The sequence below is a fragment of the Balaenoptera ricei genome, chromosome 13 (genome assembly GCF_028023285.1).
Source record: "Balaenoptera ricei isolate mBalRic1 chromosome 13, mBalRic1.hap2, whole genome shotgun sequence".
Taxonomy (NCBI): Eukaryota; Metazoa; Chordata; class Mammalia; order Artiodactyla; family Balaenopteridae; genus Balaenoptera; species Balaenoptera ricei.
Genome location: NC_082651.1, coordinates 1,440,006 through 1,453,761, shown reverse-complemented (window position 1 = coordinate 1,453,761; position 13,756 = coordinate 1,440,006). Strand labels below are relative to the sequence as shown.

General features: G+C 48.0%; 1 protein-coding gene across 3 annotated transcripts in view; it reads left to right on the top strand.

The window, feature by feature from the left end:
- Window positions 1-13,756, top strand: part of GCC2 (GRIP and coiled-coil domain containing 2) — a 45,388-nt gene that overhangs the window by 26,082 nt on the left and 5,550 nt on the right. Inside the window, exons 19-23 of one of the 3 annotated variants that reach the window (XM_059942348.1) lie at window positions 1,271-1,488; window positions 2,955-3,149; window positions 4,150-4,289; window positions 5,797-5,998; window positions 7,062-8,453. In XM_059942348.1, coding sequence (XP_059798331.1) covers window positions 1,271-1,488; window positions 2,955-3,149; window positions 4,150-4,289; window positions 5,797-5,998; window positions 7,062-7,132 — 826 coding nt within the window. In that variant the 3' untranslated portion in view covers window positions 7,133-8,453. Of the gene's footprint in view, window positions 1-1,270; window positions 1,493-2,954; window positions 3,150-4,149; window positions 4,290-5,796; window positions 5,999-7,061; window positions 8,454-13,756 lie in introns of those variants that run through there. The other 2 variants (XM_059942347.1, XM_059942350.1) reach the window with 2 other exon arrangements.

Sequence of the window (13,756 nt, the reverse complement as noted above, 5' to 3'; positions counted from 1 at the left end):
CACAGCAGTTGGGTTCATGGAGCACCTTCCGTCCAGGGTGTGGGGATGCTCTGCAGAGCTCAGGTGTGCTCGTCTTACGAGTTGGAAGCACTTGGTTTGCTTGGCTTTTGGCCTTTCCACAGTGTGACTTAACCTGTGTTAATCATGTAACTCACAGTTCCAGGAAGACCCACCAGTCTTCTGACTGCCTGGCACCAGGTTTTCCATGAGATTAGCTTACACGGTGATGGTCACTTGCTATTTACGTCAGAAGTTTCCAGCACTTATTCTTTACTCTAGAAGGGTCGTTGCAACTATAGTGCTAACACAACTGAAGTGCAATTATTGCATGCTCCACATGTAGCCCTGTGTTCTGATAAACTATGAAGGAGGCTCCTCATCTGAACACACGCTGTACTTCCCCAGCTCAGGCCCCTTGTCTGAACTGGATGATGACCGGGGTGGTTTTGAGCTCGTGTGTCAGCAGTGAGCAGCAGCTTGAAGAGAGATCTTAGTTCCCTGCCCAGGAATTGAACCTGGGCTGCCTGGGTGAAAACCAGGAACCCTAACCGCTAGTCCCCCAGGGGCTGGAGGCTGGAAGCAGAGGCCTGGCTCTTATGTTCTTTGAAAACAAAAGAGTTTTACAAAAAGACCAAGGCTGTAATACAGGCACAGAGCTTATTAGAAGCCCAGCACACGTGGGGGGAGCACACGGAGAAGCGGTTTATTTACGACAGAAGCAGAGCAGAGCTACACACCCCGAGAAAGGCGTGGGCGTCCTTGCTGATGAGGAGTGCACTAAAGGGGTGATTTACATTGCTCATCTAGGGGCCATCTTCCGGGTCTGTCTTGTCCTCTGGCCAAGCATCTTGCTTCATTTCCCACATCTGATCTGACCCAGGGCCCTGCCCAATATGCGTGTGCATCTTTTAGCCAAGATGGACTTCAGTGTGAGGGTCTCTGGGAGATGGACAGCACGTATTATGGGATAGCGCCCCCTCCCTTTTTGACCCTCCCGAGAAGCTCTTCTGCACGTGCAGTCGGGGAGGTCTCCTTCACCTCAAGAATGGTAGATGCGGTCGTCGTATCTTTTTACCCCAGCAGCTTAGTTTCTCTCTGCTCTGCCATTAACCTTTTCGTTGAAGTGTCAGGGGGACACAAGCTCCAGTTGGCTCAGACCAGGGGCCCGTCTGTGTCCTGCCTCAGTTCCCCAGGTGCACGTGCGGTCCACGTCTCAGGCCAAGGCCATGTCTGGGGTGGAAGCTCTCACACGGTGCGGCCCTCTCCCCAGGCTGTGCGCCGTGCAGTCGGAGAACGCCGCGATGAAGTCTGAGCACGCGCAGACCGTGAGTCAGCTCTCGGCCCAGCACGAGGCCCTGCGTGGCAGCTTCCGAGACCAGGTGCTGCAGCTGCAGGAGGAGCACCGGCGGACGGTGGAGACGCTGCAGCAGCAGCTGACCAGGCTGGAGGCCCAGCTCTTCCAGCTCCGGAGCGAGCCGTCCACAAGAAGTATGTATGTATGCTCGGACACTGCCATCCCTGTCCTGTCCTGTGTGTCTGCGCTTCCCACAGTCCTGAGGAAGTAGGTGACTTACTGGGTGACCACCAGCGTCAGTGCTGCGGTCAGTGAATACTGGATCCGCTTACTGAGAGGAGACTTAGACATTGAACCCTCCTGTGGTACTTACAGCAGCCTCTGCACCCCTCAGGATACCGACCTTCACGTAATTGTGTTTTCCTCCGACTCACGGACACTCTGTCGGTCTCAAGACCTGTGTCCAGATTCCAGTGTCCACTGCATTCGTTTAGTGTTCTTCACTGCTAGTCTTCAAATACGTCTGTCTTTTAATCAGAAATTCCAGAAAGCGCTGAACTTGTAGGATCATTTGGCCAAACACAGCTTCTTCCCTTTCAAGTTTCTAATTAGTGGAGTTTGAGTTTAACCACACACACGACTTCCGTTCTGCTTCCTGGAAGAGATGGGAACCCGTCAGCCAAGTTGAGGCCACACTTCACTATTAACTATCCACTTTATACGTGTTACTGATTCCTTGTCACCAGGGCATTGGCAGCTGTGGTCACTCCTCAGGATCGAAACCTATGGCAGGAGTCATCAGAGGAAAGTAACCAGCCAGGGGGACACTGGAATCAGGAATTGGCAGTACCATAAGCAGTCAGCAAACTTTCAGGGAGGTGCTTCAGCAAAGGCAGCCGAAGGGCTAGTGTTTGAAAAGGGGGGCGGGAGAGGGAACTTCATGGAAAGGAGAATAAAGGAAACTTGAGAAGATCTGGTCAGAATTCTGGTCCCTAACGCAGCTCTGAAATCTTGGACCAAGCCATTTAATTTCTCTGACCTTGCGGTTTCTTGCGATTAATAAAGTAACGTGCTCGGAAGTACCTTATAAATCTCCCAGTTCCAGCCAGTGCTGCTTACCAGCAAGCAGGGGAGCCCGGCCCGGGCACCGTGATGAGGCAGCCTGCCCTGGATTCGGGGCTCTTCTTTGCTGGACGCCGCAAAAGGAGCGGGCAATGGCAGGAACCAGCAGGGTCAGAGGGTGAGGCCAGTGGCCAGCGAGAGCATCCTCGGAGCTGATCTCAGCAACAGGGTGGTGTCCCAGAGTTTGCAGTGCCGTAAACACCCAATCCTCAGAATCTGGTTGAAGGGGTCTTGCCCTTGTTTAGCAGCTGGCCAGGCCTCTGCATTGTGTCATCTAATGGTTTATCTTAACTCTGGTAGCAAGTACCACTTTTGCTGAATTGACTTAAGTGGTTAAAAGTTCAATAACTAAATTGTTAGAGCTGTTTCAGAAGTTCTTTCTTTCTACACCGTTTGCTTGTCTTCTGGTTTTTCAGATTCCCTACCATACCATTTGTCATCCCTAGAATCATTTTAACTTTACTGTGTATCTCTGTTGATGCTGAATCCATAATTTTGGACAATCTCTTACTCTTTAAAAAAAAAAAACATGTAACAGGCCCAGCTTCTTCCCAGCAACCTTTGAGGAGCCTTCGAGAAAGGAGAAGCACAGACCTCCCGCTGCTGGATATGCCGGCCACGACCCGGGAGGAGGGGGAGGGGATGGAGACCACGGACACCGAGTCCGTATCTTCCGCCGGCATCCACGCGCAGTCCTTAGAGCAGCTGCTCCGTTCTCCCGAAGCCAGACTCGGTACGCTTCCTGCTCCATTGTGCCTTTAGTTAATTCTGTTGTCCTATCCAGCTAATATTACTCTGATTTATAAATGCTTTTTTGAGCTCCTCTAATAAAATTTTTTTTTCAGTATTCCACCCTTTTTCAAATGGAAAACTTTCCTGCAGAATGAAACCAAAAAAAAAAAAATTTTTTTTTTTTAAACAAAATAAAAAGTTCCGCCCACAGCTTGAGCCAGAAATAGGTGGTTGGAAGTTCTGTGGTGGTGGTAGAAATAGGATAAATTTCTCTCACCCTTCTAAAAAAACTGACAGTTTCCGTTTGTTCCTCTTGATGAAGTGGTCATGCTAAACTTGCCTTATTAACTGTAGTAAAGTTTTGGACTGTTTTCTTCTTACCTATAATGCACATGAATGTTCCTAGTTCAGATGACTCTGTTCGTCATCTCGGAGGCTCCCGGATCTGGAGTGAGGACCAGTTGTGTCCTCAGCCCTAGACTGTGATTGGTCCCTTGTCCCCCAGCAAGAGTTAGTCCTCATACGCTGTGGCCACAGCTCCACAATCAGACTTGGCTTTGCCATTTTTGCCAAAATTACTTGTTGACTTTGAGCCTCTTCCCTCGTGTATTAGATTTGAGTAATAATACCGCTCCTTCCCTGGTAGAAAATCCTTGTGAGAGACCATGATTTAAGTGATCAGTAACTGCTGGTACTTCCTTCTTTATAAGTAAAGTGACACCAGCTCTCGGGACATTAACAGATGTAGGAGGATGAAACCAGTAAGTTGGTGCCTGCACGCTGGCCCAACAGCTTCCAGAACGAGCTCGTCGAGCCTGTGTCCAGGCAGGTGGCCCGCTCCACAGCAGAGTCCGTCTTACCTCTGTCACGTGCAGCCTTTTAACTGGGCCATGGGGGACGGAGAGCAGAGCAAAGTGTCAGTACTTGGGTATTTTCTTATTTGGAATCTTCGCCTGTGACCCCTCATTTTGGAAATTAATTGTTGGGGCAATTCCTTGCAGAGCCTCCTTCCTGGCATGCTGAATTCACCAAAGAAGAATTGGTTCAAAAGCTCAGTTCCACCACAAAAAGTGCCGACCACTTAAACGGGCTGCTTCGGGAAACAGAAGCCACCAACGCCATCCTTATGGAGCAGATTAAGGTGAGGGCGGGACGCCACCTCCAGGAAGCCCTCCACACATACACACACTCATGCGTCCATCACACCTTGATCCCTTACAACGTTACGTTCCTGAAATGGAGAAATATTCTTGGCTTTTATATCTTTTATGTAAAGACTATTTTAATTCCTACTTTTTCTAAGAAGCCCGAATTGCTTTAGAGATTAGACAGCTGTTCACAAGTCCTTGTTCCACGTTTGCTTGAGTAAAACTTGAACGGATGTGAGTCCCTAAATTCCAGACACGGACCATGGAGCACTTCCAATTAGTGGCAAAGTGGCATGGGAGGTTTTCCTGTTTAAAGTTGACTCTGTAAGCGTGTAGGAATCAGGCAATTGAGGATTACGCAGCTGTTTGCACCCGAACTCTCTAATACAGTCATGTTGTTCGTTGACCTCTTCTCACAAGCCAGGCCCTGCACTTTACATTATGTTATCGTATTTAATCCTCATCATCTGTGGGTGAGAACAAGCGGATCAGGGTGGAGAAAGTTCAAACTTGTGTCTGTCTGAAAAGCGCCTGCTTCTGCCCTGGACCTGCTTCTCCAAATAGATGGTCCTACCTCAGTGTAGGGCCAGAGGCTGTCCTTGTCAAATTATGTTTTTAATGCTGAGTTAATTCGGTTATTTGCAGTAAATTGTATATATCATGACATCCCACCTCTAACTATTTTAGTATGCATTTCTATAAAATATATAAAATAACGTTTTCCCATATTGTCAAAGCTTTATCACAGCTAAAAAATCATTAAGTAGCCCAGAACCTGAGTGAATATTCAGATGTTATGCTTCCACAGACTGACATTGTCCTATGATTTCTTAGACCTTAGTGTCACTTTTTTAAATGACCCTATGTTTGAGGACAGAGTTGGCCAACTTTCATGGACTAACCTGAAATGATAAGATGTAACCATGTATTTTTATTTGTTTCAACCCAGAAATCTTCCTCAAATATTCACCATCCTGCATCTTTTTCACATCGCCCTGTGCCCTCTTTTCTGTTAGTTTCTGATTGATATTCATTGTGAATTGTCTCTCTGTCCTGGACTCCACTTTTGTTTGGTCGCGTGCTATTCATGTTGAGGCGGCTCTGGCTGTGGACACCCTGCCTGCCTGCCGGGCGGGGGCGGGAGTGGGGATGGCGGTGGGTGCGGCCCACAGTCTGTCATCCCGGAGCCCTGAGCCCTGGCCCCCTTCGGCCGAGCGCGGAGGCGGCGCCGACCCGCGTTATCCCCCCGCCCCGGTCCCCGGTCTCGGCCCCGCTTCCCACCGTGCGCGGTGCTCCCTCTGTGGCCGGGCCCCTGGGCCCCGTCGCCCACGGCGCCTGCTTCCCGACTTCCAGGAGCCTCTTGATGCTTCTCATCTGCTCTTTGCTCCCGGCCTGGTCGCTCCTTTGTTGCCATTTTGGGGGCGTTTCGGGGGAGAGAAGAAGACCGCGTGCGTCCAGTCTGCCGTGTTAACCCGTCTGCACTCCTTTCTCTGACACCAGCTTCTGAAGAGTGAGATCCGGCGGCTGGAGAGGAACCAGGCGCGAGAGCAGTCGGCCGCCAACCTGGAGTACCTGAAGAACGTGCTGCTGCAGTTCGTCCTCCTGAAGCCGGGGAGCGAGCGGGCGCGGCTGCTGCCCGTCGTGGGCACGATGCTGCAGCTCAGCCCCGAGGAGAAGGCCAGGCTGGCCGCCGCCGCCCAAGGTGCGCGCGCCTGGGGCGCAGACCAGAGCTTTGAAACTCTGTCCGTTGGACGCGCTCTGCCGTGTGTGTCCCCATGAGTAGGGTTGAAAAGCTGGCTCTAACGTTTCAGGGCAGCCGTGGTGTGTTTGCGTCATTTTCACGCAGCGGGCAACGGGGCAGTGTCCAGTTCGATCTTCCAGTTCTTTGAAATTGGATTTGTGATCCTAGCGTTGAATTCTGCCCGCGAACACAGTTTCCTTTTGTGTCGTACTTTTTATCACGTGGTAGACGTCCTCACCCTACCCACCCCCCGGGAGTCGTTCCCCACGGGGCCGTGGGAGAGAGGTGTCCCAGTGGGGCTGCCGGGGGCCCAGGACCGTGCGTGGAGCGTACATTCCTACCTGCCTCTCGGACCTTCCGCTAGAAAGCTCTCCTTACACCCGAAGTGCATTGCGGAGAATTTCCAGCGGGGCGAATTCGTTGCTGAGAAGGCCGTTGTGGGCCTGTTACTCCTTCGAAGGCAGTGAGGCAGCGTGTCTCCTTTCTCTGGTTGCTCTTAGAGTCTTCTCTCTCCTTCTCTGGGGCAGTTGCACTTTTCTGTGAACAGGGGAAAACTTCCAGCCTCTGTGTGAGGAAGGACAACAGAAAGCGCCACCCTGGTCCCTACACGAGCAGCGTGCAGGGGGCACTGCTGGGCGGGGAAGGTTGGCGCTCTGCCGGCCGTGCACGTGTTCACACGCCTGCTCCCTGCGTGTCAGGTCCCAGCAGGTTCACAGACTGCGTGTGTCTTTCCTACTTGACGTATGACTTGTGATACGTCGGCTTTGCTCCCCCAGGAAGTGAGTCACACAGCATTTTTCTGTGCAGCGTCAGGACCTCAGCCCCTGGCTGACAAGACTGAGCCTTGCTTCTGTACACGTGCGCTCCCAGCCGGCCACGGCCCCCAGGGCTGCGTGCTGTTGCTCGGGATGCGTTCGGGGACTGTCTGAGACAGACAGGAAGTGCTGCAAGCGTAAGGTCAGACAGGTCTGTAGCATGGAAATGCCGTGTGAGAAGATTAACACGTTTGTTTTGCTCCCCACAGGTGAGGAGGAAAATGCTTCCCGTTCCTCCGGCTGGGCGTCCTATCTGCACAGCTGGTCTGGACTTCGATAGACCGAAGGGAAAAGCATTATTTATTAACCAAATAGAATCCACTCGGCAAAAAAGGTTCACGTACATGGCTGTCGTTCTTTTGTCCAGAAGCGTGTGTACGTAAGTCACGTCTCCGTGTGTGTCCATACGTGTGTCTGATAGGTTTAACTCCAGCAGGTGGAGTGTGGGAGGGGCTGCGGCCCAGGGACCCTGCCCCTCCCGCTGCTGCCAGACCCAGGGGCCACGAGGCCACCCCACTCCCTCCTCCGGACCCTCAGGCCACCTGTGTCGGGGCCGCACTGTGAATTCTGGAGTTAAACTAGATTTTGGTCCTGTACCAGCTGGAATTTAGGCTTTTAAAATAATGTTTGAAGACCATTTATCACAAGGTCAGACTTGCAGATAGATTGTTATTAGTGACAAATTATGAGAGAAAATTTGTGAGTTAAAGTGTGAAGGAAAATGCTTTATCAGTAACGCTGACGTCTTTATGACAGGAATGTAAAGTGAATGTGCTGCCGTTCGTTACGAGACTAAGTTAAAATGTGATTCATTTCGTTATTTCCTTTCAAATGAGCTGTTCTTTTTTCTCTGAAGTGTATTACCTCAAAACCTGTTCTGGGATCAGATCAGAAGCCCTGGTCGCCACGTTCCCGTGGGGGGGGCTGGGCCCTGGGGCCCTGCCCAGGCTCCTGCTGTGCTTCAGCTGCTTCCGCGCCAGGAGTCTGGCGGGACCCGGGCCGCGTCCCCAGATGACCATTCACCGGGGCGCCGGCTTGCGGCTGCACAATCTCCCGGCCCCAGCGGACAGGTCGCTGCGTGCTGCATGGGGCCCTGGGAGATCGCACAGCCCCCGAGAGCAGCTCTAGGTGCGGGTCATCTGCCTGGGCGCCTCTGAATATTCCATGGAGCCCATCAAACACGTGTCCTTAAATCATAAACGTGAGAATGCTAGTTGCAGAGTTTCTTTGTGAAAAAGTCGCCTCACAGTATGCTCTGGGAAGCTCTCTCAGCTTCCAGCTCATACTCTGATCTTCAGTCTCAGCTGGTGAACTGACTTTGTACTTTGGTGACTGGGAACTTTGGTTTCCAATTTAATTTAACTGAAATTTGCTGCTGACATGTTGAGTTTGTTCTTTAAACAAAAATCTCAATGTCTGTCTTTCCTCCTGTTTTAGAAGAACAGACCTACTAGTGAATGTATTAATGAAATGCATCTATTTCAGAGCTGACTTTAAAAGTTTAAGTTTAGTTTTTTCCTTTATAAGCTGTGAATATGAGTATGCCAGCAGTATGCGCTATAACTGTCACAGTATTTAAATAAATTTCACTGTCTCTGCAAGTCCAGGCCTCTTTGAAATCTATAACAACTTGTTTTGAAATATAGTCTCTACCTATGGACATAATAACAAAAGTGGCTTTTTGCAAGATAAAAAAATTTATTACTTTGATTACAAAAGGGGTATCCTTCCCTGGTTTCACCAATGAGAGGAAATGTCATGATTAATATTTCTATTAAACATGTTGCATTGTTATGCCTGCTAATCTTCTATTAGCCGAGGTCTCCTGGGCACTTTGAGTTGCTTTATGAAATGAATCTTGGGTTCCTTCTCTGCTGTCTTTACCAGTCGGGACCTCAGACCCTGGGTGCTTGGAGGAACGCAGGTCGCCCTTTGGGTCGGTGGTGCCTGCTGCATCTGACACCCACCTTCCGGCTGAAACTCGGGCCACCTTGGCCTTTCCATGGGCACCTCTCAAGTTCCGGCCTCGGTGGTGTGAGGGTTTCTTGTGCAGCGAGCTCTGCTTATGCTCCAGACAGCGTAAGTGGAGAATGACATTCCTTTAGGCAGAAGCGGAGTACTCACTAGCGGCGCCGGGTCCTTTACCCCACGTTAGCCAATGATGAATCCAAGAGTTCCCACGAAGATACAACAACGTTGCTGTTTGGTAAACAGAGCACACAGAAATGCTCACGTGTGACTAAATAGGAACGTGGTGGTGGCACTTGGTGCAAGACTGTTGTGTTTTGATTTGGTGTCTGAAAATCAGCTGTGGCTTTGGCATAAGCCCAGGAGGACAACCTGCTACAACTTTGAGGTGTCTTTGGGCTGATTTTCACCCGTGAGTGTTAAAAAGCATTTGGTTGTTTACGTATTTGGTTATATAGAGGAGGGAAATGTTTTTCTCCTGCATTCAAAATGTGATTACATGGGAAAAGAATCAAGTTCTGACATTCAAGTTGTTACTGTTTAAAAAAATAGGGCTTCCCTGGTGGCGCAGTGGTTGAGAATCTGCCTGCCAATGCAGGGGACATGGGTTCGAGCCCTGGTCTGGGAAGATCCCACATGCCGCAGAGCAACTAGGCCCGTGAGCCACAACTACTGAGCCTGCGCGTCTGGAGCTTGTGCTCTGCAACAAGAGAGGCCGTGATAGTGAGAGGCCCGCGCACCGCGATGAAGAGTGGCCCCCGCTCGCCGCAACTAGAGAAAGCCCTCGCACAGAAACGAAGACCCAACACAGCCAAAAATAAATAAATAAATATTTGGGGGCTTCCCTGGTGGCGCAGTGGTTGAGAGTCTGCCTGCCGGTGCAGGGGACATGGGTTCGAGCCCTGGTCTGGGAGGATCCCACATGCCGCGGAGCAACTGGGCCTGTGAGCCACGATTGCTGAGCCTGCGCGTCTGGAGCCTGTGCTCCGCAACAAGAGAGGCCGCGACAGTGAAAGGCCCGCGCACTGCGATGAAGAGTGGCCCCCGCTTGCCACAACTAGAGAAAGCCCTCGCACAGAAACGAGACCCAACACAGCCAAAAATGAATAAATAAATAAATAAATAAATAAATTTATTTTAAAAAAAAAAGAAAGGCTCCTGTGAGTCGAATGCTGAATATGGTGAGGAAACGTGATTTCAGGTTCAGTAATGCAGGTGACCACCTGGTTTCCTTGGAGGATGGGCCCACTCCCACCCACCTCTCCAGAGTCTGCCCTCACCCCTCCTCTCTGAGGACGGTCACCGCCCCTTCCTCCCACACACCATACAGATGCAGGGAGGCCCAGCCATAGTCACCTGGACCAGGTGCAGGGCCCTACCTGAGCCAAACCACCTAGATTCTCTCAGGGTGAGGACTTGGGGCCGAGAGTCAAGTCAGCATGTCTGTGCACCCAGAATTGAGACGTGTAGGCGCAGGAGCTCCGGATGCCCAGGAGGAACGGGGAAAGCCCACCAAAGCCCAGCGCCAAGGAGGCTAAGCTGACGCGCAGAGATCACGGAAACCTGGGCCAGGAGTTCTAGGGCCTTCCATTAACAATATGGAATGAGCTCGTGATATTAAAGTTCAAACAGAAGAAAAAAAATTGAACAAAAAGAAGCAGACATTCTAATCTAGGAAGCTCAGAACTTAATAGTCTCTGGTCTCTGAAAATAAAAGAAGTAGAAATTTTCAAAGAAATATTGCAAGAAAGCTTTGTGCAACTAAAAGACAAGTTCAAAATAAAGGGCTGATCAAAGATCCAGCAGAGACAGTCCCGACTTCCGACGGGTCGACTTAAGATTTTTTGACTTTCTGATGGTGCGAAAGCGATACCTATTCAGTAGCAACCGTACTTGGGGTTTTGAATTTGGCCCTTTTCCCCCAGGCTGGCGATACGTGGTCCGGCCCCTGCCGTGCTGCTGCGCAGTGGAGCCGTGGCTCCGAGTCACCCCGCGACCAGAGGGCGAACAGTCGGCACACTGACAACCATTCTGCTTTCACTTTCAGTAGAGAATTCAACAAGTTACATGAGACAGTAAACACTCTGTTATAAAACAGGCTTCGTGTTAGATGATTTTGCCCAACTGCAGGCTATCGCAAGTGTTCTGAGCACGTTTAAGGTGGGCTGGGCTGCGACGCTTGTGGGGTCAGGTGTACTAAACGCGTTTTCCACTTTCAGTGGGTTTAGTGGAACATAACCCCATGGTAAGTGGAGGAAGATCTGTACATGAAAGAAACAGGAATATCGATGTAAATTTTTAGGAGAAAAAGAGGCTCCTAAAAGGTTTCCAAAGAGAAAAAATACAAGTCACATACGCAGGACACAGGAGGGAAAGGGGAGCTGCATCAGACCTCTCGACAGCAGCACTGCACACCTCAAGGCACTGGAGAAATTCCTTCAAAATTCTGAGGAAACATGATTTCCAGCCTGGAATTCTGTAAGCACAAGCTCTCAGTTAAATGGAAAGAGAAAGACATTTTCAGATCCTTAAGAACTGAAAAAAAAAAAAAAAAAAAAAAAATTACTTCCCATGTCCTTTCTAAGGAACCTTTGAGAGAACCTGCTCCAGAGGGAGAAGAGCACGTAAAACAGCAGCCGCCGAGCAGAGACTCGACACAGGAGAGCACTGAGCCGGGTCCCCGGATGGTGGCTGGGCAGCGGCCAAGAGGCTGAGGACGAATAAACAAGGTTCCAGGTGCGGGTTCTCCTCGGAAAAAAAAAAGTGGAACTAATAGATTATTTGATGTAGCTAATGTGTAAACTTTTATTGAAAGATGTTGGAACTAATAAGGACCTATCATATAGCGCAGGGAACTCTTACTCAATACTCTGTAATGGCCTGTATGGGAAAAGAATCTAAAAAAGAGTAGATATATGTGTATGTATAACTGAGTCACTTTGCTGTACAGCAGAAACTAACGCAACATTGTAAATCGACTATACTCCAATTTAAAAAAAAATACAGTTTTACTGAAAAAAAAAGATGTTGGAAATGGAAGCATGAACACTGACAACATATTTGATATTAAGGAAATATTTTTAGCTTTTTTAGTTTTGATAATGTTTATGTTTAAAAAGAATTATTTTAAAAACATGCTGAAGTATTTATTGAAGTCACATTTGATCTAAATTAATATGGGAGGAGGGAAAAGTGGGTGAGAGTGTAAATGAAAGAGGATCAACAATAAATTCATGGTTTTCTCATGGCAAACATGTTCATTTTATGCATTCTTTTCCCACACACCTGAAGCACACAGTTTTCTCTTTTTTACATAATTTGTACATTGTGTTTTTTAAAAATATTGAGATATAATTTACCTACCATAAAACTCACTGTGTAGACTGTACAGCTGAATGGCTTCAGTATAGTCACAGGATTGTGAAACCATCCCCAATTTTCATCATTCCAGAAAGAAACTCCCTACCCGTTGTTAGCCTCTCCCCCAGTAACCCATCCCACCCTTGGCAACCACTAATCTGCCTTCTGTCTGTAGATTTGCTGATTTGTATAATTCCTGTTACATTGCAACTAACTCATTCCTTATTTTCCAATAAAAATAATAATCTCATGAGATTAAATGAAATGGTGCAGTCAGAGGCTGACTCAACACATTATCTGGGACATAGGACACATACAATAAATGTGGGACATAGGACACATACAATAAATGTTAGATGTTTTTATTTTCCACTTTCAATGTATAATTACAAACTAGTTTCAGCACATTCTTGTCACTGTCATTACCAAGAAGATTAACATTAATGTTATCCAGTGAAACCATTGTTTGTGGCTACAAATCTTTTCTGAGGGATGTACTAAATTCTAAATGCAAAAATTAAATATTTTTAAAATTAATATCAATGACATTTAGGTCGTTTCTGTTACTGCTTTCCTAATTAGCAAAAGCAATTTAAAATGTAGTTTATCCAAGATATTGCGATTTCTGCTAGCTGTGTTTCTTTTTTTTTGGTAACTTAGAAGAAAGCAGGTGTTTGGGTTTTGTTTGGCTTTTGATCAACTTTAAATGTTATGCTGTTTCTTAACTTGCTGCTGGCTAATATACAGGGTACGCTTTCCTAGGGGGGGCCCTTGAGAACTGGCCATGCCTTCTTGCTCCTTTTCTTACCCCAGTAGATTACCAGAAGGCCACACTCCCTGGAGAACACTTCTGTTTCGACTTCAGTCTTTACTCTTAGTAACTTCCCCGAGGAAGTGGATCTGTGCGTGAAGCCTGGTCTGCCTGGCTTCAGAGTATCTACATTATCCCGTGATGTATTTCCCAGTTGCTTTGTCTGAGCATAGGTATAAATGTGACTCACTGCACGGGGTGGGATGGGTAGTGGTTCATTAAGTCTAGTGGCGCAAAGATGGAAGAAAACCGAAGACACCACAGACTTTCAGTGAAAGGGATTCTTCTTAAAATTAAGAAAATTTATAAACATGAAAAACAATTAGTAAACAGACCTTGTGCCCATACTGTACCAGGTTCTAAAAAGAGCCACCCTTTGCTAAGAGCACTGCTTGTTATTCAGAATTTATTTCTTTCCATACCTTGTTTGTATACAAAAGCATGATTTTTATTACTTCTCTTATAACCAAAGTAGAGGCTAGAATTCAGACCTGTTCTGAGCAATGTAACAGATAGTTTATATTATTTATTTTAGTGCAGTTTAAGATTATAAGATACAGTTCCCAAAGAGTGAAATACCATTCTTCACAAAGTGTGGGTCTGTAGTGTCTGTAGAACAACGTATCCGTATACCTCTTACACTAAGCATAATTAGGAACTCTCTACATTTTATGGTATAGAGTGATCTCATTGTAAGCTGAAAACTCATGTTAACCACTGGACGTTGTCCAATGTTTAATTCTTATGATTCATTCTGAGTTTCTG